General features: G+C 37.6%; 2 protein-coding genes and 1 long non-coding RNA gene across 4 annotated transcripts in view; 2 read left to right on the forward strand and 1 right to left on the reverse strand.

Moving 5' to 3' along the window:
* Positions 1-25,649, forward strand: part of LOC131132447 (hatching enzyme 1.2-like) — a 147,688-nt gene that overhangs the window by 37,644 nt on the left and 84,395 nt on the right. The gene's annotated exons all lie outside the window — the stretch shown is intronic.
* tpcn2 (two pore segment channel 2) lies at positions 626-25,555 on the reverse strand. 2 transcript variants are annotated; one of them, XM_078792390.1, is made up of 25 exons: positions 25,213-25,552; positions 19,253-19,305; positions 18,703-18,779; positions 16,101-16,278; positions 15,901-16,017; positions 15,052-15,158; positions 12,643-12,715; positions 11,492-11,591; positions 11,330-11,395; positions 11,177-11,241; positions 10,105-10,196; positions 9,032-9,113; positions 7,494-7,583; positions 7,302-7,421; positions 6,618-6,677; positions 6,384-6,512; positions 5,427-5,476; positions 5,155-5,254; positions 4,468-4,539; positions 3,522-3,595; positions 3,260-3,365; positions 3,082-3,164; positions 2,912-2,993; positions 1,433-1,524; positions 626-1,359 (listed from the first exon to the last, which is right to left on the reverse strand). In XM_078792390.1, exons 1-25 carry the CDS (start codon positions 25,343-25,345, stop codon positions 1,272-1,274), a joined length of 2,289 nt encoding a protein of 762 aa, XP_078648516.1. In that variant the 5' UTR covers positions 25,346-25,552; the 3' UTR covers positions 626-1,271. The 2 variants fall into 2 exon arrangements, 1 of the variants encoding a protein (XP_078648516.1); XR_013627806.1 differs by having other exon boundaries at positions 1,306-1,359; positions 3,086-3,164; positions 25,213-25,555.
* Positions 19,562-25,649, forward strand: part of LOC131132124 (uncharacterized) — a 28,687-nt gene continuing 22,599 nt past the window's right edge. Inside the window, exons 1-2 of the long non-coding RNA XR_009130310.2 lie at positions 19,562-19,672; positions 21,102-21,251. This is a non-coding gene — a long non-coding RNA (uncharacterized LOC131132124). The remainder of the gene's footprint in view (positions 19,673-21,101; positions 21,252-25,649) is intronic.

Here is a 25,649-nt window from a genome sequence, read left to right on the forward strand (position 1 = left end):
TCACTTAAAAACGATTTGTCCATATAAATGTCCAATTACTGATGTCTGTAACTTTACACTTTCTTACATGTACTGTACTCAAGTGCACATTTGAGCGTGAATGGTTGTTTGCCTATATGTCCCCCGCGATTGGACGAATAAATGGACATTAAAGGCCATTGGAGCTACTCTTTTACTTTTAGTTTTGTTCGGGCAGTCAATTGTTACAATAAAAAACCACGTGCCAATCAAGACAAATAAGGTGTCAATATTAACCGGAAGTTACAGCTTGGTTTGCAGTATTTCCGGGTTTACATATTACACGGGAAATGTCTGCCAATAGCTTCTCATCAGTTAGTGCATTCTTTTTTGTGTTATGTAGCAGGTATGTTTGTATTTTATGTTGACCGCAGGCGCTATAAATATTTACAAAGTTCAACTTGGCTGCTCTGTACATTTTACCTATTACACTTAAGTACCAAGGAACAAAAATATCCACTTAAGTTATTATGTTTCGGTCAATGAATGGAAATAATCAATAAAAGTTTTACTAAAAATCACTCACTTGTTATTTTTGTGATTATAATCATCAATCATGGGGGCTTGTAGAAAGTAAAAAAAGTAGCTAACACAAAAATGTACTTTCATGTCACATCATTTGAGTTTTATTGAACAAACTTAAAAACTATTAAAATCTCCCTTTAATTTGATAACTCTTGCTTAATACCTGATTCATTCATTCAACAATGCAATAGAAAAATACCTAAAAAGACAACACAAATACAACAGTGGGACCTATTTTTTCAACAAAATGACACCTTTGAGTCTCGTATTTTATGTCGACAAAGCGGTTGAGCGAGTATGTGGATGTCGACCTTTTGCAAACCAAGACAATGGCGGACCAGGGCTTGATGAGGTAGTTCTTCTCGCCATGTCAGAACACCGCCATTCACCAAGGTGATCCGGCACTCGATTGTGGTCTCCATGTGAGACGTCGGACCACCGTTAATGAGCAGCAGTGTCCGATTCCCCCCACGGTTTTACATCTTTTTGTCTGGGATTGCCAGAATCATACAGTGTAGAACATGCTGAAGGCAAATAATATTCTTAAAACTGCAGCCACTGGATAAAAAGCATTATATAATAGTGACTAATACAACATAATCATTTTTGGCACCATAATATGTTTGTCAAGAGCCTGATATAAATATACGAAATGTGAAAAATGTCTAAAAACTGTAACTTGCATTAAAATCCTGCAATTCAACCCAATCAAGTGTAATACTTGTCTGTCACGTGTGCTCCCATTGTAGATGTAAGTGGGGGTGCTGTTTTAGCTGACAAAGCAACTCTTCATCCGTTGGCTCCTTGATCTGCTCTCTAGAGGGGTGTAAACATAAAGCATCGTTACTCATGATATTTCTCATTCATTAACATCATGACGTGTACGTACTTGAATATGAGTTGAACAGAGGTCTCATATCTGATTCGTTCCACATCCGTAACAGAGCAGCTGTGACTGCGGTCCCACTTATACGTGAAGTTCTGTCAGAAAGCATGAAGAAAAAATGTGCTTTGTCAACTTTAAAACTGAAGTTACACACAATCATCATATACTGCTGTTTTTGTTTATGAACAGGCCTTTCATATGAGTTATTCTTCTATTATATGCAGCTAGTTCGACCTGCTGCCCTCAGGCAGGCGGTACAGGTCGCAAAAATCCCGGACAAACAGACTCAGGGACAGCTTCTTTCCCAAAGCCATCACTGCAATGAACAATCATAAATGAAAATACTTATTTTTGCACTACTAAAACATACACCTCACTGTTATGTACAATAATGCTTCTAACGTGCAATACTGGACACTTTACACTTATTTTGAACAGCACCTGCCACTCTTATATTATATTGTTATTCCTTGTTTTATTTTTATCCTTTTCCTTATTCTTATTTTTACCTTCTACAAAGTGCACCGTTGAGTTGCACTCGAATTTCGTTGTATGCAATACAATGACAATAAAGGCGATTCCGATTGTAAGTACCAGTAGCACAAAAGAATATGACTGAGGCGTACTAGCTCCATCAGAGAGTGATTGAATTTATAAAGGACCTGCTTTTGGTTAAATATACTGCTGAGAATGTTCCCCAGATGATGGGTGTGGTATAAATTTGATTTTGTTGGGATCTATTTCTTTGTAATATTTACTCTGGTACTATAAATTCACCACATTGATCTCCATCAGGGCATTTATTTTTGTATTCTTATTATTACACAGTTCTTTTTGTCTTCTATGGTGCTAAGTATGTGCAGCAGAACTGTACTTTTCAGGTGAGGAAAAAATGTTGGCAATTTCTGTTTTGTATCGACAAGGTATCGAACTGTAACACAATTGTATGGAACTGAACTGTGAATTAGTGTATCGCTGCACCCCTGTGGCTTATGCAGTTCAACAATCCAACCACGTTTACTTGTTGTGGACCTCCAGGAATGACTAAGGATTGATGGAAGCTAATGGGAATCCTAATAAAGTAACGTGTTTCTTTTCTGCTTGGGTAATTGAAAAGATTTAACTTGTGCTGGGCTGCACAGCGGACCGAGTGGTTAGCGTGCAGACCTCACAGCTAGGAGACCAGGGTTCAATTCCACCCTCGGCCATCTCTGTGTGGAGTTTGCATGTTCTCCCTGTGCATGCGTGGGTTTTTTCCAGGTACTCCAGTTTCCTCCCACATTCCAAAAACATGCTAGGTTAATTGGCGACTCCAAATTGTCCATAGGTATGAATATGAGTTGAATGGTTGTTTGTCTATATGTGCCCTGTGATTGGCTGGCCACCAGTCCAGGGTGTACCCCACTTCTCGCCCGAAGTCTCCCCGCGACCCTTGTGAGGATAAGCGGTAGAAAATGAATGAATGAATGAACTTGTGCTGACCTCTAGGATGAGTGCCACAAACAAGTTGACCCACATGACAGAGGAGGTGAGCCACCAGCACACAAAGTAGATTTTGGACCACCTGAGAAACATAAAACACAGCTGAATTCACTGAACTTTAAAAAAAAAACAACAAAAAAAACTGCTGTCTTTTATTTCTTTTGCCTCACTCGCTGGTATATCTGCTGTATGCATCCATGAAGGCCTGCCAGTTGTTAATGATCATGATATTATACAGCAAAATGATGGAAGCCTAAGAGACAGGAGAAACATATACAAGTGTGGTGTTGTGTAAAAATAGCTACAAGTAATCCAAACAACGAGGATGTGACACATCTTCTTACTTACAGCAAAGTCATCAAAGTTATTGGGCCAGTAGCCAAGCTGTTCATAGGTACCACAAGCATGGCTGAAGTTGGAGGTGATGTTTTCCATGCTGGTGTTAGAAGGTACACTGGCAGTCCAACATACACAACATGACATGAAACATGAGGGAATACACACAAAGTCTGAGATAAAAGTTTTATAGAATGATGAATATTTGAGGGTCATGTGACTCCTGTATGCAAACATTATATTGATGATTGATTCCATTGAGATCATTCCATACCTCATGTGTGCTGGTGGTTTAATGACTCCCTCAAACAGCCAGATGCCAAATACAGCAAACACATAATAAACCACCTGCAGAAAACAATGTGCATTTTAATATTCATTAATCATCCAAATCAAAAAAGACAATACTGTATGTTGTGCAAGTTTACTCTCAGCTCATCTGTGCAGTACTCTGATGAGTACCACGTTGCTGTTTTTTTAAAAATAAAGTATCAATGTGTTTATTTAAACATTACTCAGGAAGCATGCAACACATGACAGATCGGTGTAGAGCGGGGGTGCCCAAAGTGCGTAGTGGGGGCCATTTGTGGCCTTTTGTTGGCACGCAACAAAAGAAAAAATCAGCAGTAATTTCACAAGCATGAAGTCAAAATTTTCTGAGATAAAAGTTGAAAATAACATAATTTTAGTAGCACAGCGTTTATATATTTTTTTGAAAATTAGGTTGAATAAAAACTTTTGTAATTTTAGGAGGATAAAGTAAAAATATTAAAACAAAAAGTTTTATTTTCACTAATCAAAGCTGCGATGCATTTTTTTCTTGAAATATAAACATAACTCCTTAGCATATCAACACCAGTGTTGCTTTACAAAATAGCAAAGTGACCCTTCCATCCTTTTATTTTTCAGTACGTGACCCTCGCTGGAAAAAGTTTGGACACCCCTTTTGTAGAAGAATACAGTCAGAGTGATCTCTCCTTTGCATTTCATTATACTTTATGACAGTAATATTACAGGACAAATGTTGCATTTTCACCTCATGTGTTAAACATGTTTGTGAAAATAACTGCAGAAGGCAGTTTGTGTGTGTGAATGCTGAAGAGTTGAAATTTTTAAACTTGTTATATATTTATTGGAAATTATATCATCTTCAATTCCAAAATCAGTTGGGAAATTATTATCTTTGTTGCATCATATTTAGGACATGTTGATTTACTCACCACCAGTATCCCCGCAAAGGCTCTTAAGTTTTTCACCAAGTCCAACAAGGTACTTGCAACTAACGCCATCAGCTGCAGAACAAAAAAAATATTTAATAAGTCTGAGCAAGACATAAAACCTGATTTCCAAAGTTGACGTTTTAGTTTTTTAGTTTTCTTTTGTTATGTGTGAAGGTGTATAGAAGGCTTTAATAATGTTGAAAAATAACCAATTAAAAAATAACCATTTAGCTAAAAATGTCATCCAATACTTCTCTACAAGAGAGGAGAAATATGATCTCAGGGAAGAACTACATTTGAAACACTTATATCCTATAAGCTCTTTACGGGACAAAAAAAAACAACAACCTTAATCTATATTAGGAAAGCAGGAAGTGAACAAATGTAACAGTTACTGATTGTAAAAGTACAAGATGGAGGGGTAGGATTTAATAAGCTTTGCTTCTTCCTACTCCTTTTGGACATGTGGAACTGGGAACTGATTATGGGATGCATTCAATTGTAATCTGATGCATGTTCAAATGAAATTAAACCATTACTATTACCATAAAATGTATTTAGAAAGTCCTAAAAATGTTTCTATGCTCTTGTCCAATTATAAATAAGAAATCCTACTTAGCGGTAATTCACTTATCACATAGAGACACATGCATGCACACAGTAAAAGAGGAATAGTCTCCCATCTACCTTGATATCAGGAATGATGCGCAGGAAGCGGAAGACAATCAGCATGTTAACAAAACGAACCATCTCCCACAATGAAAACATACTCTTAGTAGATGGGTTCCTGTGGTGACAAACACACACACACACACACACACACACACAGTTTACTAATCAGTATAACTGGCTGTTCCTCATGTAAACCTCAATGATTTATTATACAGTAGTCTACACCAGGCACTTCAGAAGCATAATATTCTATTATAATACACAATATAAATGAAAGAAAAACTTACACATGTGAATGAGGAAAGCGGTAGGTTGCATAAATGGTGATTTGCAGGACCTAATGATGGGACAAAAAAAAAGTTAATTTCCTGCAAATGTAATAACTATTACATTTGTTGGAAATTATTACATATGTGGGAAAGTGAAAATGTGTAAATGTAATAACTTCCCACAAATGTAATATGAGACAAAATAATGATCTTTGTGGTTGTTGTTTGTTCTTTCTTCTTTGAATGAGGGTGAAGGTGTACATGTCATTTTGAGGATTTTAACAAGATATTTTTTTTTCTTTTTTTCGTGGAAAAATAATTATTCAAAGAGTATAATTTGAATATATTAAAGGAATCTTTAATTATTAAATTATAATTTATTTTAAATTAAAAAAGATAACATAATTGTGATAATTGCAATTGTTTTAATAAAATGATTATTCCTATTATTATTATATTTTATTATTTCTTTTGATTATTTCTTCCACATATACACCCAAAATCACACATACAATAATATACTGTAACTAAAACGCACTTGTACGCCCACAAACAAAATGTAATAATTTCTTGCAAATGTAATAGTTATTACATTTGCAGGAAATTCAGTATTACGTTTGCAGTGGGCAAATTTTATTACGTTTGTGGGAAATTTATTACATTTGTGGGATTATTACATTCAAAGCTGCAGATTTGTATTACGTTTGCGGTTTATTATGTTTGTGGGCAATTATTACGTTTGTAACAGTCCCTTAATAAAAAGTTTTATCTTTGAATTGAACTCTGAAATATAGATTATTTGGGCGGTGTATTTGTTTCTACAGTTGTAACTCTAATTACCCACAGGAACACACTTACCCATCGCCTGACTGTGTGGCCTACATGCTACCCACTCGTCCACCGTGCGGCAGAGCACCATTATTGTGAATGCCTGATTACTTTCATGAAAGGAATGTGTGCGTCAAACAATGTTACCAGTAGTGAGATGGTGAGGAAACCATCAAAGATGTTGTTCCTGTAGGACAGGTACCCTTTCCAGCCAAAGGCGAATATTTTCACAGCCATTTCAAACAGGTAGTAGATGATAAAACACAGGTTGATAATCTGACCAAGACAGAGAAAGTGATTTTGTGTCAATTGTATTCATATACTCATCAGGTGGTATCTGAAGATGCGTTGAGACATCTTGGGTGTTCTGGTTGTGCTCACCTCCATACAGTGGTTGTCTCTCTCTGCTGTGGACTTTTCTGAATTGAGCACCAACACAGTCTGGAGAAACAAAGGAAATGATAACACCTTTGTGTTATTGTGAGTGCGTGCATTTGGTGTTCTTGTATCAGGGGTTTGATGTTTAGACTGGGGTCAACCTGCAGCTCTGGAGCCAATGTACGGTGAATGACGATCTGACCAATAATGCCAATTTAGTGAAGCTATTTCAGTAGAAATGGATTGTCAGTTACCTAGCTATTTTTGATCTGTTCAGTGTTTATTCATTTTTTTACATTTCATTTTGATTTTATTATTGATTCTTTTTTTAAAATCTTATATTATTCTTTATTAGATCCATGCTTAGTGAGAGAGAAACTCTCCATTCTCTATATATTTGATACACGCACAATATTTGACACTATTGAATTCTAACAGTCCACGAGGAATTATTTATCTTATTTTATCTGTACAAATGTCATCCAATCTGCTTTGTGTGTTTGTGTCCCCTTCTCAGGAGCACTTTACACATCAGACCACATAAAAAAAAATAAATATAATTTTATGAATTTTACATTTTTTGTATTTTAACTGCATGTGTCCACAGGTCTGTAGTTTGCACACCTGTGCTGTGGAATAAAGGTCTGCAACATTCACCATGAGAACTTACTTAGTACTCTTACTTACACATATGCATACCACGTTGGCCAGGGCCAGTGCATTGCCAAGTATGGTGAAATAGTAGTGGCTGAAGATCACCTGCATCTTCTGCAGTGATGCATTGTTATACTGCGGTGAGGGCGGGTGCTGGAAAAGAACATCTCTATTAATAAGGATAATAGCCAGAACTATCCACAGAGTATCCTTGAAATGCTGTACCTCTCTGATGCGGTCTTTATCCAGTTGGTCAAATATCTTTCTGAACTGCTCTCGATCCATGAAGCCTTCAGCTTCATACTGACGTGCCTCCTGTGCCACCAGCAAGAAACAGGAGTAAGTATGACATTGTACTATATGTATAATATAACATAATATACCGTATTTTCTGGACTATAAGTCGCTCCAGAGTATAAGTTGCACAAGGCCAAAAATGCATAATTAGGTAGAAAAAAACATACATAAGTCGCACTGGAGTATAAGTCGCATTTTTTGCAGATAATTTATTTTACAAACTAGTTGACCAAAACAGACATTACGTCCTCTTGGAAGGCAAGTTATACCAATAAAGAATAGAGAACAGGCTGAATAGGTGTAAGGTATGCTAACACAATGGTTATTCAGCTACACAAAAAATAAACATGAACAGAAAAGGTGTCCAGTGTTTATGTAACATAAACACTTTTTTCATTTATAAGTCGCTCTGGAGTATAAGTCGCAGGAACAGCCAACCTAGTCCGAAAAATACGGCACATATTCATCTAATATATACTGTACCATATCTCAATTATTGTACAGCGATATGGAGTAATAATTACAAAAGCACACGTTATTTACTAATTGCAGTGCAAAAAAACAGCAAGGTTTGCTATTTCATGTTAGTTATAGCATAAAGTTACCCAAAACCCTCTATTCATTAATCACAAATACTCTGGGTTTTCAAACAGCTAAAATCATGCACAATGCCAACAGCAGCATGCTTCCTGATCATAATACAATAAGTGCTTCATCCTACATGCTGAATTGCGCAATCAGTGTTAGTGACATCAGTCATGTCCCTCATCTTCCAAATACATATACCGTATTTAAGTCGCACAAAAAAATGCATAATTAGGTAGAAACTAACATACTGTAGGTTGCATTTTTGTGGGTAATTTATTTGACAATGCAAGTTCTAACAATAAAAGAATAGAGAACAGGCTGAATAGGTGTAAGATATGCTAACACAATGGTTATTCAGCTACACAAAAAATAAACATAACAGAAAAGGTGTCCAGTGTTTATGTAACATAAACTGTTTTGTTTTCTTCATCATAGTAAGAGTAGCTTCCGCTTTACGCAAGTCCCTAACAGGTTTCTCACTGACTCCAAACTTTCTCTGAGCTGCAAATTTCACTACTTGGAACTATGATTTTCTTTTGGGGGCATTTGTGTTCTGTTGTTCTCAGTTGTCTTTGTAAGCTAACGTCCACTATTTAAATATAGAATTGTTAAGGAGTAAGAGATATCAGTGTGAAAGTCTAGAGTGCCCTCTTGTGGCTGTCTGTGAAATTATATATATTTTCATTTATCGCTCTGGATTATAAATCGCACGAACAGCCAACCTATGAAAAATTACTATTACCATAATGTATATGCATGCTGGATTTCAACTTTATGTTTGAAGCAAGCCACTTTTCAGATGTAGCCATTTGTACTAGGCATCTTAATAGGCAGCTATAGCAGGCCTTGTACTAAATGTAGTCGTAATCAGCTCTGACCGCAGTGATGGCCGCTCTGTAGTAGTTCTGCATGTGGACCCTGGACATCACTTGCAGCACCGCATCAACAGGAACACGATCCCTGAAAATCAGATCACTATCAATGCCGTATAGCACTTCAGATCATGTCTGAGAATCTGTATCATGTTTACTGATAGCATAAATGGACATTCATTGGCTTTCTCAGTGTGAGGGATAAAGTATGTACAACTTTGAAATATATTGTCGTGTTGTGGAGTCAATTTAGCAAACGACGTCAGGAGGTTGCCTATAGCCACAGTTGCTAATTCCAGTGTTTGTTGACCCAATGCTAATTAGAGACCCCAGAGATTGCTTTTGCAGACCAAGCACCCACTGCAGTCCTGGAGGGACATGGTGAAAAATCCAAAGAAACTTATTTTTAAACTTTTTAAACTTCTGGTATTTCTATGTCAGCCAGTGTTTTATAATGATGGAAAACACAGTGATGGGAGCCCCGTATAGAAATTTACTATGAGATTTTATTGTGGACATGGCTTTCTCCCTATTTTAAAATACTTATCATTTATTCCTATGTTGTAATATCCTTCTATTTTTTTGTGTGTGTTCAATCAATGTTCTCCTTTTTTTCAGATCAATTATTTAGTTGGACATTTGAAAGCCCTACAAAAATGGCTGGATGTCTTATACAGTACATGTCTCAGTTAATGTGTAGTCATGGCGATTGCTGGTGCACATATCAAATATCAAAATAATAATAATAAAACTCCTTGAAATACAATAAAATACACTTTCCCTTTGCTTGTTGAAAGTATTAAAAAGTATTTAAACTAGGGCTGTCCCCTCCGTAGAAACCAATCAACCAAATGCTAAGTCATAATCAGTATATTTAAAAGACCAAAAACAGAATGCTTCTCAGCTTTATGTTATATATCATATTATTATAATATAAACATTTGAACGTTTTTCTGCTTGTTTTTTTTTTTTTTTTAGAAAGTACTGCAGGGCTTTGTGTTCACCTTTGTATAAAGGCAATATAAAGGTTTGAATCATATACAGTAAAATGTTGTGTGCAACCGAGAGTGTTGATTTACTCAGCAGCATTCTCATCTTCATGACAAATGAGGACCTGGAAGGCAGCTCGGATTCCCAATTGTCTTCTGATGATGGATGTTTGGACTGACATCTGGAACATACACATGGAAGACAGAGTTGAAATACATGGTATTCATGAGAATAATGAGAATAAAATGCTCTATTTGGAGCAGTATATTTGATATGGAGGAGGTGGCGTGGACACCCTTGCCAGGTATGACAATGACATTCTTGAGAGGACTCTGATTGGTTGTACAAGAACAAAAGCCTCAGAAAAACACTCCTCCTTCCAAATCAGAACCAAACGGTGTATTTTAGATTATCTTTCAACATTTTACTCTGGACCCTCTAATTGAAACGCCCAATAAAAATGGCTATTTTTACACTAAACCACTCATTTATGACCCGCAAGGCATGCTGGGTAACCTGCTGGGGAAGTGTGCGTGTGAACTACTTATGAAATTATTATTAAACTAGATGAAAATGCATATACTCCAAGAATAAAAAAAAGAAAATTTTGAAAACGAAAAACTCAAGAAAAAAAAGAGGAACAAGTTTGAGAAACAAAAAATAGCAAAAAAGAGAAAAAATACAGGAAAATAGTAGACAAAAGAGTTTGATAAAGTGAAAACGATATGTAACACTGCCACCAATAGATGGAGGTTTCACCTTTTAGGATTAAAAAGGAAGAGGAAAAACGAGGAAAACAAAACCTATTGACACACTCACGCATTGGTACATTATTATCATTAAAGGAGCCACATTTAAAAAGTAAAAAAAATGTAATATCATTTTTTTAAATAGTTTTTTAATTAAACTATTAATAGTTTAATAGTTGGAATGTACACAACAGCTTTTCCAGCAAAGACAATTACAAACCCTTTCTGAAAAACTTGGACCTCTTTGCAGCATTAGCCAAGTTTCCGCCAAAGGAACATTCTTTTTACATGGGAATTTTCACCAAAATTATACATGCACAATGATGTATGATAAAAAAAAACACCTTCCCCAAAGGGCAGAAAAGTTCCAGGCAGCAACCAGTTTGTATTGCGTTGTGCATGTGTGACTCACCAGCAAATATCCCCTGAACTGGTTGTAGATGATGGCAGTGAGTAAGTTCATCAGGCAGTAAGTTCCTGCAAGGAAACACATATAGTATAGTGAGATTTTACAAAAGAAAACCATATGATCTCAAGTAAAGGGAAAACTGAAAACACAGCTTACCAATGACACTGAAGGTGACAAAGAAAATGGCGTACCCTCTGTTGAGGGAGTAGGCAGGGATCATCACTGTAGAAGTAAGAAAATGTGTAAACACCAACAACATAAAATGAACCCTGATAATCAGAGGAATACTGCATGCCAATGGGGGGATGGTTGCAGTACCATCTGGATTGTTTGCTGTAGTGAGCAGCACCAGCAGAGACGTGAGTGAAGTCGACAGGTTTCGAAAATACAACTTCCACTCTTCATTTTTCAGTGTGTCCTAAACAAAATGGCAAAATTAGAGTTGAGAAACAAGAGGAAAAAATATGAAAGAAAATCTACAAAGATTATTTAAGAAATATTTGGAAAATTTAAAAAATAAAAACAATAGGAAAACTGGGGGAAAAATGCGAAAACAAACTTGATACTAAAAACAGGCTTTGCCTTCTAAACAAATGTTATGCATTCTTGGCCTGAATTAAGCATTTTCAAGTGTTCCAAATGAAGTAATACTATACATGGCTGAACTGTACTACAGTGGCCACTAGGTGTCATGAGTAATAGGCACAAACAATTACCAGGCACAATAATTACATAATACTAACCCCAATAGTCATCATCATGGGCTACTGTTGTGACCATACTCCAGCGAACCCTCACACATACTGAACCCTTGACCCTGTCCACACGTCCAGAAGACATTTATTGAAACACACATGAGCACAAGTCTTATTTATGTCTTAAATTGCTTATTTTCTCTGATTATATCTAATATATTGTGTAATACGAGTGCAAAGTTGACTATAGCAGTGTTATTTCATGTCTATAAGGCTCTAATAATGGTCAAAATGGTAATTAGAATGTCAGAAATTGGTTTTTTTATGCTCCAACCACAAAAATATTAGGTCTATTAATGTTAATTAATTAATGTTAATTAATTTCTTGGAGATTTATCACGGTCGGCTGTGGAACCAATGAACCATGATAAAATAGGGAATACTGTATACTTATTTTACTGACTTCGTACATTTAATTTAATCATTAAAAGATGTAAATAAATGTAATTATTAAATAATTCATACCATATTACTTTTTTTACAGAGATTTTTGTAGCAATTAATTACTTTCTCCAATACAATGCTCTTCAATTGATGTGTGTTCCAAACACTGTTTTTATGCAAACAGAGGAGGTAGTAAATACTCCAGAACTTGGAACACCCGTAGAAATGAGTTGCACCAACAGCCAAGGCGTGATCAACCAATTTGAGGCCAAGTGTGAGATAAGTTGACGTGATTTGCAAGTGACTTCATTAGAGTGCCCAAGAACTCACCTCAGTTTTGGGAAACAACAGCATGCCAATCATAGTGAACAGACAAAGATGAAGTGCCAACAGCAGAATCACACTGTGGGTACACCACAAGGACACAATTACCACAGGCACAAATTTTACAGCCAAAGGAAAAAAAAAACATAAGTAAAAATAAAAATAAGTAAATGACGTATCAAATTAAAGCTCAAATTCAACTTGAAGTGTTGGTTCCACTTTATTCGAATAAAATGTGAATTGTTGTTTACTTGTTGTTTAATCATCAGACATTTGTTTGTTGACTGGATACACCTACTATGTTAGAAAGTCCCAATTTTGCATGTGTACGTAAATGTATGATGTCATTAATTACTACGTGTCAGCCACTTTGTTCAGCGGTCCTTGAACCTGCCTTGATGTGTGAAGCAGGTTGAGACGTATGTCATGCTGCACATGCTGACTTACAATCAGATGTCTGAAGGGAGACACGATTGTGAAACGTTTGGGAACCACTGCTGTATATCAAAGATGTTTCATTGTGTGGTTTTTGTTTTTTTAAGTGTGCAGGAGTTGGGGGTACATGAATTCCAGTCAGATGCTTGAAGGGGTATGTGACTGAAAGGTTTGGAAGTGAGTAAAGTATATATAGTATAGTGAGTTTATATACAGTGCATCCGGAAAGTATTCACAGCGCTTCACTTTTTCTACATTTTGTCATGTTACAGCCTCATTCCAAACTGTATTAAATTAATCTCTTACCTCATAATTCTACACAAAATACTCCATTATGACAATGTGAAAAAAGGTTTTTTTTGACATGTTTTGAATTTATTAAAAATAGAAAACAAGAAAATCACATTTACATAAGTATTCACAGCCTTTGCCATGAAGCTCAAAATTGAGCTCAGGTGCATCTTTTTTCCACTGATCATCCTTGAGATCTTTCTACAGCTTAATTGGAGTCCACCTGCAGTAAATTCAGTTGATTGGACATGATTTGGAAATATAATAACTGTCTATATAAGGTCCCACAGTTGACACCAAGCATGAAGTCAAAAGAACTGTCTGTAGACCTGCGAGACAGGATTGTCTTGAGGCACAAATCTGGGGAAGGATACAGAAAAATTTCTGCTGCTTTGAAGGTCCCAATGAGCACAGTGGCCTCCATTATTCGTAAATGGAAGACGTTTGGAACCACCAGGACTCTTCCTAGAGCTGGCCGGCCTTCTAAACTGAGCGATCGGGGAAGAAGGGCCTTAGTCAGGGAGGTGACCAAGGCCCCGATGGTCACTCTGTCAGAGCTCCAGAGTTCCTCTGTGGAGAGAGGAGAGCCTTCCAGAAGGACAACCATCTCTGCAGCAATCCACCCATCAGGCCTGTACGATAGAGTGGCCAGACGAAAGCCATCAGACCAGAGAATTTTGTTTCTCATGGTCTGAGAGTCATTCAGGTGCTTTTTGGCAAATTCCAGACGGGCTGCCATGTTCCTTTTACTAAGGAGTGGCTTTTCCTTATATAGACAGTTATTATATTTCCAAATCATGTCCAATCAACTGAATTTACTGCAGGTGGACTCCAATTGAGCTGTAGAAAGATCTCAAGGATGACCAGTGGAAAAAAGATGCACCTGAGCTCAATTTTGAGCTTCATGGCAAAGGCTGTGAATACTTATGTAAATGTGATTTTTTTGTTTTCTATTTTTAATAAATTCAAAACATGTAAAAAAAAATCTTTTTTCACATTGTCATAATGGAGTATTTTGTGTAGAATTTTGAGGTAAGAGATTAATTTAATTCAGTTTGGAATGAGGCCGTAACATGACAAAATGTAGAAAAAGTGAAGCGCTGTGAATACTTTCCGGATGCACTGTATGTGTGTATACATCTCTGTGTGGAGTTTGCATGTTCTCCCCGTGCATGCGTGGGTTTTCTCCGGGTACTCCGGTTTCCTCCCACATTCCAAAAACATGCTAGGTTAATTGGTGACTCCAAATTGTCCATAGGTATGAATGTGAGTGTGAATGGTTGTTTGTCTATATGTGCCCTGGGATTGGCTGGCCACCAGTCCAGGGTGTACCCCGCCTCTCGCCCGAAGACAGCTGGGATAGGCTCCAGCAACCCTCCCGACCCTCATGAGGAAAAGCGGTAGAAAATGAATGAATATATATGTATATATATATATATATATATATATATATATATGTGTGTGTATGTATATGTATGAATATGTGTATGTATACTTCATGTGCACAAATATATATATATATGTGTGTGTGTATATGTGTGTACATATATGTAATTATATAAATAGATATTATAAATGTATATGAGAGAAACATTAATGTAACATAGTATGCATGTCTGCAATAAATTAAGAAGAAAGAAATTTGTGTGCTTTCAGTCAGAGCCATTCAATGTTGAAGAAAGTAGATACCTGGCAATCTCTGGTAGAGTTCTCTTGATGCACTTGAGTGTCTTTTTCATCAGGGAGGAGTTTTGCAAGAGGAAGAACGGTCTAATAAGTCGCCGTACTCTTAGTTTCTAATCAGAAGAGCAGAAAATGTCACTTTAGAAGATTTGAAGTGATTCCCACAGACGTCAGGTCAGTAAGTATGACAGGGTGAGTTATTCTACAACTTCACCTATCCACACCACCACTATGGAATTGAAGTAAAACTATCTTTGACAACTTTGACACTGCTCATGGCCTCCTGACTTTAAGAATACTCCTCCATCTACCAAATACTATAAAAAAAGTGTAAAATTAATTGTGTGTTCAAATCAACAAAGATTGTGTCAAATTAACAAAATGGAACAGTCCATTTTGTATGTTTGCCTTCGATCCACAGAGGATGCTATAACCATGGGACTCCACACTGCACTGAGTCATCTGGAGGACCTAGGAAGCTACGTGAGGATGCTCTTCCTGGACTTCAGCTCAGCCTTCAACCACATCATCCCGGAGATCCTGGTCCAGAAACTGTCCCACCTGGGCATCTCCACCCCCATCTGCCAGTGGATTAAAGACTTCCTGACGGACCGCCCTCAGTCCATCAAACTTGGCACCCACCTCTCCCTCCACCATCACACTCAGCACTGGTTCCCCTCAAGGTTGTGTATTGAGCCCCCTCCTGTTCACTCTTTACATACACGACTGCTCTAATACTAATACAGTAAAAAATAAAAATAAAAAATAAAAAAAACCTGTGTGACTGAACCAATTGTGGAATATACAAAACCAAGTGGTTCAGTTAATTGAAATAATGACTAGTGTAATTCTCACCTCATCACACAGCATGCTGAGAGACAAGACCCAATCGATGATGGAGACGGTAATGACAACGGTATAGCTAATCAGCCATTTGTTTTTCCTAAATTCATCCCAGCCAATCAGGTAGCTCTGCAGACCCACAATGGGAAATAGGCTTGGTTAGATTTTGAATATGATATCTCGTAAAAAAAAATATGTCTGGTTTGATGTACCTTCACAGCAAGATCAAGAGTGAAGATGATAAGACAGACGATCTCGATGCTCTCAGTGAAGCCGCAAGGAGGCTCCCAGGATGGAGAGCGGTATCGTGAGTCAGAGGTGACCGAAAGAGATGACGGGCGCTCCACAAACGCCAGCAACAGCACCACCGCAATGGTCAGGCCAAAGCCCCTGTATGGGTATAGATGGAAGATGTCAAATAGACAAATGGATGGAAATGGCATTATGATAAAATATCCACTCTTCTGCACTACACAGTGTATGAATTCTTTCACACACTCAAAACATACTGCCAGAGCAGGACAGGCTCAAAAAGGATCACATTAAGCCTACATTCACAGTGCTCAAGTTGGATATTTGCGACCTGTATTTGTGTGTTATGTGGTTTGGAAACAATTACCATGATAAACAAGGGATGACTGGAGGTGAAAAAGCCTATTAACTCATTCAATCCCAGCCATTTTTCAAAAGCCGTCCCTCTTGGTACCCAACATTTTTGATGATTCTGATTTTTCAAGGCACACAGAATATTGTGTTTTCTTGTGCTGTATAAACATGGCATTTACCAAAAGAAAAGGGAAGGTTTGTTCTGTAGAACATAGCTAAGTTTCAGCAGGGTATCAGTTCTCGATAAAAAAGGTTTTTTGTGAAAAGATACATTTCAAGCATAACTTTGACTTTGATACAAATTTAGCCAATATGTCTAAACGTTGTTAGTTGTTTTGCATGAAAATAACCATTTCTTATAAATATAACACCATGAACTATTAAAAATGTTCACATTTGCAACTGAACTGTGTGAGAGCATGCTTTTGTGTGTGTGTTAAAATTTCCCTTCAATGCAAGACGCCTTTTTACTTCCTGGTTGTTGCAGAGCTCTCTTTCACAAGGTATTAGATGCATGCCGAGGTCTTATAAAATGCACTTCTGCCACCTTGTGACGGTTTCTCGGCTTCAAATGTCACCCAATGTGCTCTCTTCTATTGTATTCTTTGTGTCTCTGGTGCAAAAAAAATGTAAATGTATGAATATGTCTTTGGGAGCAAGCGGTGGGGTTGATTTTATTCCCACAATGCTTTTATTTGATTCCCATAATGTTGTAACATTTCCCCTAATTTTCCAAAAATGACAACTTTATCTTCTTTTGTTTGTTTCTGTTTTTCTTCATAATATTACGAGTTTATTCTCATAAAATTTTGACTTTTTTCTGGTTAGAATCCAACTTTTGTTTTTTGGTATTTAGATTTTATTCTTGTAAAGATTGTTAAAAAAACTAACCTGACAAAAAGGCGAAAAATTGAACAGAAAGTGTGAAAGCGGCTTGGATGTAAAAACTGCAACTACAGTATGTAGCAAAATCAGATATGAAAATGTGGAACCTTGATGAGTGTCTTACTCTAACTAAAAGCAAGTCCATTTTGCCCATAAGAAATAATAGAAATTCAATGATTATCTGTTCATAAAACAAAATATGTTTTATAGTTTTACAATTAGAGCTTTACATGCAGAAAACAGTTCAAAATATAAATGACTATTGAAAGGATAAATGCACATTTAAGGTTACTTTTACCTTCACTGAAGACGTGACTGCTGAAAAAGACACAATGTGGCACCAACATCAACACGGACGCCAGTTAATTCTTGAATTCCGTAGTGTCTCTACTTTTCTTTTGACCACAGATGCAAAAATAATCCAAAATGGAGCCAAAAAAAGTTGCAAGTGACAACATGTTGATAAAGAAAGTGAGAAATTCTATTGAATTCAATAAATAGCCGAAAACACCAAGGTGTTGATCCCACTTCTACACGTCTTTTCCAAAAACATCCCTTTCATTCATAATTTTTATATATTTGTACTGTTGATGCATGTAAAACTATAAAAAAAAACTTTTGCATTAAAATTTTTGAGAATTGTGGCAAACCGCGTAATAACCGTCTAATAGCTACAGTCAACCGCTGATGGCAATGGAGCCGACTTCCGCTTCCTGTTTCCATGTATTAGCAAGCTAACGGGATGCTAACAAGGACATTTTGTAATAAAAATACATTCAAAACAGTTGGACTCCGGTATTCATGTATTGTATCAATAACATGGATGTTAACTGGAACATTAACCGGTAAATGTACGCAAAGTGCGGCAAAATTGGTCCGCGATCACCACAAACAATAAAACCGTGCTCACCTGATTGGTTGGCTTGACTTGGTTTATGTTCCACATTTTGCGTACCGAAGCAAAATTTTGCTGTAACTACCAAAAAACATGCTAACCAGGGCGTATGCTAACCAAGGTTCCACTGTGTACATTATATACTATATGTCGTTCATACTATATTACATATGGTGTCTGCTTAATGTACCTATAAACAATATAAAAAACACTAAAGCTACAACTTTAGGTATGGTTAGGTAATTTTACGCATCAGTTGATCGAAGTCCCTTAGGCCCCCTTCAAAACACAGTTCCATCCAAACTCTCCACTAAAGTGTACTTGGGAAAAAATCATAAACATACATAAACATTTGTAACTAATTGTAGCATCTCACCTAGAGATGACGCTAGCCTGACAGAAAACAGAAGACAGTGAAAAGAACTAACCACTGGAACATCCTGGAGTAGTAACATCGATACAGGCGCAGTGAGCTGGCATCAACTTTGTGGTTTATGGAGCGATACTGGAAGAAGACAAATACACATGATTAATATTGAGTATTGATGGATAGATCAATAGACAGACGGATGTCATATTACATTGAACATTTCCATCTCTTTCCCATATTTTTCTTTTAAATGCAAACACTCATTCTTTTTTTTACAACTGAAAAACAATAATAAGATTTCTGTACAGTGATTTTATTATGTTTTATAACAATAAAAACTTTTGCATGACGTTAACAAAACTTTTTTGCTGCTTTGTTGGCTACGGATTACTATTTTTAATAACCCAACTTGAATATTTGTTCTCCAAAATTTCCCAGGAACATGTTTATGCAGTCCCACCCACCATTTTCCAGTCTTCATATCCTACTTAATAGATCATATCCTATTTGTGTCCAGTTTAGACAATTTATTTGACTTCAAGCATGAAAGTGAGAAGCAATTTCGAGGCTCCATCCTGAAAATGTAAAAAGGAAGTATTTTGGGATACCTGTATGGCATCTTCAAGGAGAATAGCAGCCTGTTGGATGTACAGCTCCTCATCTGTCGGAAGAGAAACAAGTGAGAGTACCAAGACCATTTCTATTAGTGTAAATGCGAACAGATCTTCATGTATCCCCGAGTTGGAGGCATTGTGGATTCAAGCGTCCTGAATCACCTGGTCTACCTGCACAAGAGCTCTTCTGACCAATGGAAAGCAGGTAACATGCCATCTTTCTAAAGACAAACAGGAGAAGTCTAACAGATGACTGTCTGACAAACCGGCCTGACTGGTTGCTTATGTCTACAGAAAAATCAAGAGGTCCTGTTTAAACCTGGTGTCGGAGCGCTGGGATAAGGAGGAGTCACTTCCCAGCTCACTTAATGCAAGATGCAGGGTACACCCGGAATACCAAGAAACCCACAAACGGTAAATTCATTCATAATATGATTTTTCAGGATAGAATCTTCAGTTTGGTGCAGAGATGATCCAATTTCCTACAGCAAACACATTAGAGGGACACGCGCCTCCCGTTAAGCATCGACTTGGTAAATAAATGCAACCTTTGGCTAGTGCGAGTCATGACTTGAAAAGCCTCTTCTGTGGTCTCCAATTTGGGAATACTCGGCCTTCCTGGTGAAATATGTCATGGGACAAAGACACCGACTCTTCTGACCAGAGTAACTTGCTCCACAAATTGCTTGATTTCTTGTGTTATGGCTGACTTTTTGTCACTTCTGCGGGAGCGAAAATGCAAATGTAGGAACAAAAGCCAACCAATCACAGCTCTGTGTTCCACGTCGCTGTTACCGCTAAGTTAATAACATTGTAAATTTACGAGAGAAAAAAAAAATGAAAAAAATAATAATATTACCTTTGCCCAAGGCCAAAGTTCACATAAGCCCCTCCTTTTCCTGTTATAAACATTTTCTGAGATCCCGAGAATAGTTGTAAATGTATGATTTTATTATCATATCTTTAAAAGAAAAAAATCAGAACATTATGAGAATAAAATTGTACATTTCCGAGAAAAAACGTTATGTTAAAATAGGCATTGCATAAGGATGGCTATGGAAAGGGGGTACTTGGGCATGTGGAGGGGGCGGACATGAGAAAGGCTAGCCATGCTAGTCTGTGCTCAACATTATAAATAAAAGCTTACCTGACACAGCAGGTAAGAAAAAAAGGATGAAAGAAAGAAAAAAAACTGGGAGTGTCAGTTTGGATCTATACAGATTAGTACCTACCAAATTGCAAGTGCAATATAATGTTTTGTCTTCCCAGGGGGTTAAAATATATGCATGCGCTTCCTATATGACATTTTTGTGTTTTTGTTTCATTATGGGATTAGCAAGAATAATGACGTCCCACTTAAATTAAAGACATTACATGTACAGTCGCCCCTTGCTACAGCGTGCTTCAAATATCGCTCCCTCACTCTCCGGGTTTCCTCCCACATTCCAAAAACATGCTAGGTTAATTGGCGACTCCAAATTGTCCATAGGTATGAATGTGAGTGTGAATGGTTGTTTGTCTATATGTGCCCTGTGATTGGCTGGCCACCAGTCCAGGGTGTACCCCGCCACTCACCCGAAGACAGCTGGGATAGGCTCCAGCACCTCCCGCGACCCTCGTGAGGATAAGTGGTAGAAAATGAATGTATGAATGAATGTGATCCCATCTGTCCAACTAATTCTCTAGTTAGTCATCTGCATTGTTAGAATTATTGTTACAAAGTAGAATTTGAGAATTTGAAGGATGTTGCTTTATTTATTGTCAAATTGAATTGTGTTGCTGCATTGCTCGTAAAAACAGTTATTCACATAAAATTGATAAATTATTTTGTATTGTGATATAGGTCATGGGTGAGTGGTTAGCACGCAGGCCACACAGCTAGGAGACCTGAGTTTGATTCCACCCTCGGCCATCTCTGTGTGGAGTTTGCATGTTCTCCCTGTGCATGCTGGGATAGGCTCCAGCACCCCCACGACCCTCATGAGGATAAGAGGTAGGTCGAGATTGCTGATGACTTTATTCCAACAGACTGCATCATTCTTTGCTTGCAGGTTGGATCTTTCATTTTCCTTGTAGTATGATGTCATCATAATATAGTCTAGTTCTCTGATGTCTTTGATAACGACTTTATATCAACTATGTTGCTTTCGAAATTGGTTTTATGAATCATTAAAGCTGTTAACATAAAAGTTTAAAACTTTTTTGCTACTCATAAAACTTTTTTGCTACTCATTTTGTGACCTTAAAACCAAAGTACTGTATGTACTGTAAATACTTGGGATGTAACAATACGTGGTACGGACTGTTCGGTACACGCCCTGCACGGAATAATCCACCGTTATGGAACACAGTTTTGCAATTCATTTTGCTCTGTGTGTTTAGCATATGTGCGAGTCCGTGTTTGGCAAAAAGCTCACTCCGTGACCTTATGTCACACACTCTACATATTTCAAGCGAATGACAGTCTGTCTGAAAGTGGAGGAATAGGCGAGGCATTCCACGTGAAAACGCAGTGACAAGCGGTGAGGTTCATGACAGTATAGGTTGCTCATTCAAGTGTTATTCTATGATCTTGGAGTTGAGGGGGATTCTATCTCGCATCCATGCCCACCACACATAAAGCAGATGTAAAGGAGGCGCACTTTGCCATGACATCACTTTTTTTGGCCTGTCTGAAAATCATGGAAAATGGGAGTTTTTTGTAACGCTTGTGAATGTCATTGAAATCTGTAAAAAAGATAAAACATACTTTCAATTTTAGAAGAATGCAACAGGTTTGGGCTTCACTGTACTCTGTTGCGTAGCTTCCTTACCCATGCTTTATGCATGCATGTCATGGTGGTCATGGTGGTGCGAGCGTGTGTATGCATGCAACACACGTTTCCTGTAAATAGTAACTCTGTAGATGAAAGTTTGTTACACTTATTGGATAGTGTTGCCACCCTGAACGTTGATGATGAAGAGTTTTGTTTAGCCCGGCTGACAGTTTTTGTTAGGTTGGTTACATTCTTCTCTTCCTCTGTATACTATGCCTTATTCAGTAAAGTGATGAGATGGTTAATTGATCACCTCCTCGTCTCCTTTTTAAAAGTATCTGACAGATGCTACTCTCTGTATTTTCCATGAAATAGAATTGTCAAACTGGTGCTAACGGCTAAAAGTAGCTTCAACTGTGTTCATTTCATATGAATGAATGGTGCAGATGAATGGGAAGACAAGAACAATGTTGTAGCTTTATAATATTGTCCAGAAAACAACATAAAAAAAAGAAAACTGTGAAAATTTCAAGTGTAAAATCATCAATTTTCGAAAAAAACTTTTTCAAAAATAAACCTTGCAATCCAATCCTTTCCGGTGTTCCCGGTATAATTCTTAATTGGTCGGGTGCGTTTGTTTTTTGTTTTTTTAATCGGCGTTAAACAGTACCTCGCCTCTCGCCTGAAGTCAACTGGGATAGGCTCCAGCATGCGCCCCCGCAACCCTAGTGAATATAAGCACCGTAGAAAGCGGACGGACGTACGGAAGGAGTTCAACAGCTGTGGTGTGTTAACGTTGTTTTCTTCTGTCTATCAATGTTTGCATATTGTATTTGAGAATGTTATTTATTGGCTAATTATCAGCCAAGAGATTTCAATTTCAATTTTGCATTATTGTCGTTTTGTTCCCCTACTGTACCACGGTATGCACTGAACCGTGACGCAAGGATGCCACGCAACCGTTACTTTCCTAGTACATACTGAACCGTGAGTATGTTGTAGTATTACACCAACACTAACCAGTCACTATGCTCTCAACCAGCTACAAACAATCGCTGCACAACCTGCATCAGGTCAGTGCCATGCAGGTGACCGTCAAACAATGTGGTTTGAGGATCTTGTATCTTTGGATCACAATTAACATTAATAGTAAAGTGCAAGTAAATAGTGAATATTTAGGTATTGCATAATTACTGGCATTGAAGGTAGGATGAAAAGAGTAAAATTAAAAAGTCAAGGAGTGGCTTTTTACAACAGTAACACGATGCATCACTTCTGCTCACACATTTTGTGCTGTTGACTCACCACACAATGTGTCATTGTGGTAAAGAAGTGATATGGCAACACAAATACACAGGTCAACACTTTGAAAATAACTAAGAAGTGTGAAAGAAAGAAGTACTTGAAATGGAACAATTACAAGACACTTGACATTTGTTTTTTTTTTCTATGAAAAATTAATTAATTCAATTCAATTCATTCTAACCCTCCTTCTCACTGCATGGACTGAATTGTCTGAGGACATCCTCTATTACAGATGACAACGACACATACACGAGTCATTCATAATTTAGCTAAAGAAGATGAGAAACACACAGCGTCAGAGTGGTTAGCGCGCAGGCCTCACAGCAAGGAGACCCGAGTTAAATTCCACCTTCGGCCATCTCCGTGTGGAGTTTGCATGTTCCAAAACCATGCATGCTAGGTTAATTGGCGACTCCAAATTGTCCATAGGTATGAATGTGAGTGTGAATGGTTGTTTGTCTATATGTGCCCTGTGATTGGCTGGCCACCAGTCCAGGGTGTACCCCGCCACTTGCCTGGAGACAGCTGGGATAGGCTCCAGCACCCCCGCGACCCTCGTGAGGATAAGCGATAGAAAATGAATGAACTCATAACAAAATACCAAGTTGGTGTTCGTGTTGATCTCTCAGTCACGTGTCTTTGGCTGTAAAAGTAAACTTAAATGTTCATTTATCCCTTTCATTCATCAGTTATATTCATTTTCGACTTGTTTCATGCATGTAAAACTATAATTGTAAAAGTATACTAACATATTGTGTAAACATTTTTGTTAGCCAAAATCCTGACCGCTGCTGACATCATAGAAGCGCGACAGAGCTGACTTGCACTTCCTGTTTCCATGTATTAGCAAGATGCTAACAAGGACATTTAGTAATAAAAATATGTTAAGAACTAGGGGTGCCGCGAGATAGTGTGATAGTAGCATCTATTTCCCTACTTCCTGGTTTGCCACTCTAAGCCAAATACGATCGCCGCGAGCCGCTAACAAGTCAAGCTAACTGTCACCAACAGCTGAACTTCAAAGCTTTAGCTTTAGCATTAGCTGTGTGGAAGAAAGTGACCACAAAGGAGATATTGGACACAGCTGGAGACAACGGCAATGGAGTGGCTCTCAAAAGGGAACACAGACCGATCAGAAGAAATTGGATGTACAAGAAAAATGTAAAAAAAAATTTATTTACTGGAGACGGGCCGTAAATTCAAACAGACCATTTTCATGGGGACCACGAAATCCAAAGAAATACAGCTGAATAGGTGCAGATTCTGGAAGCACTATAACGCTTTTTGTGCTGGTTATTGTGTGTAGTTGCCCTATAGGACTCCACAACTCAATACAAAGGGCCGAAAAATGAGCATAATAGAAGCCAAAGTACTTGTCAACAATCTTGGGGGAATGTATGACTAGCTAGCTACTCTATCATGTCCTGATTGAGTGAACATTTTCATGTTGGAATGGTTGGAATGTGGATGAAGGTGAGCGTTAAAAAAACGAGGGAATAAGAATAATAGAATTGTGTTCCGGGACAATATGACAATGAAGTGAATGATCGTCAATAGTTAAAGATAAAAAGATCAAAGATAAATAAAGCTAAAATAAATTGTAATCTTCATGCCAGGTGATTGTCCTGCCCATTACTGACGACTTTGATTTCTTCTACTTATTGACGTAATTGCAGATCCATAAACAACTTTTACAAATACACTACAACTACTGACAACGAATCAATTAATTCAATATCTGAAAAAGGAGTTGGAAGAAGCAAATCATATTCCTGATAGTTTGCTGACTTCCTGTGTTTAACATGTTTTGACGATAGTGACGAACTTTCTGATCATTATACACATGTATTTATCCTGACACGTCCATCATACCAAACGAAACACATATCTTACCTCTTTGTTCAATGCTCGAATCACAAACGATCGAGCAGACCGCTTCCCCTTCAAGGTCCTTGTCCGTCCAGGATCCATAACCTCCGGGAGCTGCTCCATGGGCACTATCTACCAGGAGACGGTCTGATTCCATCCAGCAAGCAAAAACCTTCTTATGTTGAGTCCCCCGACTGTAAAAGTACAATTGTTGGTAAAAGTGGCGCTGTGAAGTCCCCACATTTTAGTCCATAGCGAATAATAGAAATGCTTTACGTGCTTGTGGGGTGCAAGTCTATTTAGGAAGTTATCCTGCTTTGTAAAGTGACACTTGCCAGCGGCGGGTGGGTCGACTCATATATCGATAGCAAGGTGGTATCGGTATAGGCTCAATACTAGCATGATGACATTTTATCGTTCTCGTATATATATAGTTGAATATATTGTTAATTGTTCAAAGT

This window comes from Doryrhamphus excisus, linkage group LG1 (assembly GCF_037039965.1).
Source record: "Doryrhamphus excisus strain RoL-2023G ecotype Guam linkage group LG1, RoL_Dexc_Guam_v1.1, whole genome shotgun sequence".
NCBI lineage: Eukaryota > Metazoa > Chordata > Actinopteri > Syngnathiformes > Syngnathidae > Doryrhamphus > Doryrhamphus excisus.

Bases quoted from the DNA above. Each gene is read 5' to 3' on its own strand.
- tpcn2 (XM_078792390.1), bottom strand. From the start codon at position 25,345: ATGGAATCAGACCGTCTCCTGGTAGATAGTGCCCATGGAGCAGCTCCC. The intron at 4,540-5,154 runs GTAGATGGGAGA...TTTGTTCTGCAG, and splicing joins GCATCATTCCTGATATCAAG to CTGATGGCGTTAGTTGCAAG. The intron at 2,994-3,081 runs GTGAGGCAAAAG...TATGTTTCTCAG, and splicing joins TACAGCAGATATACCAGCGA to GTGGTCCAAAATCTACTTTG.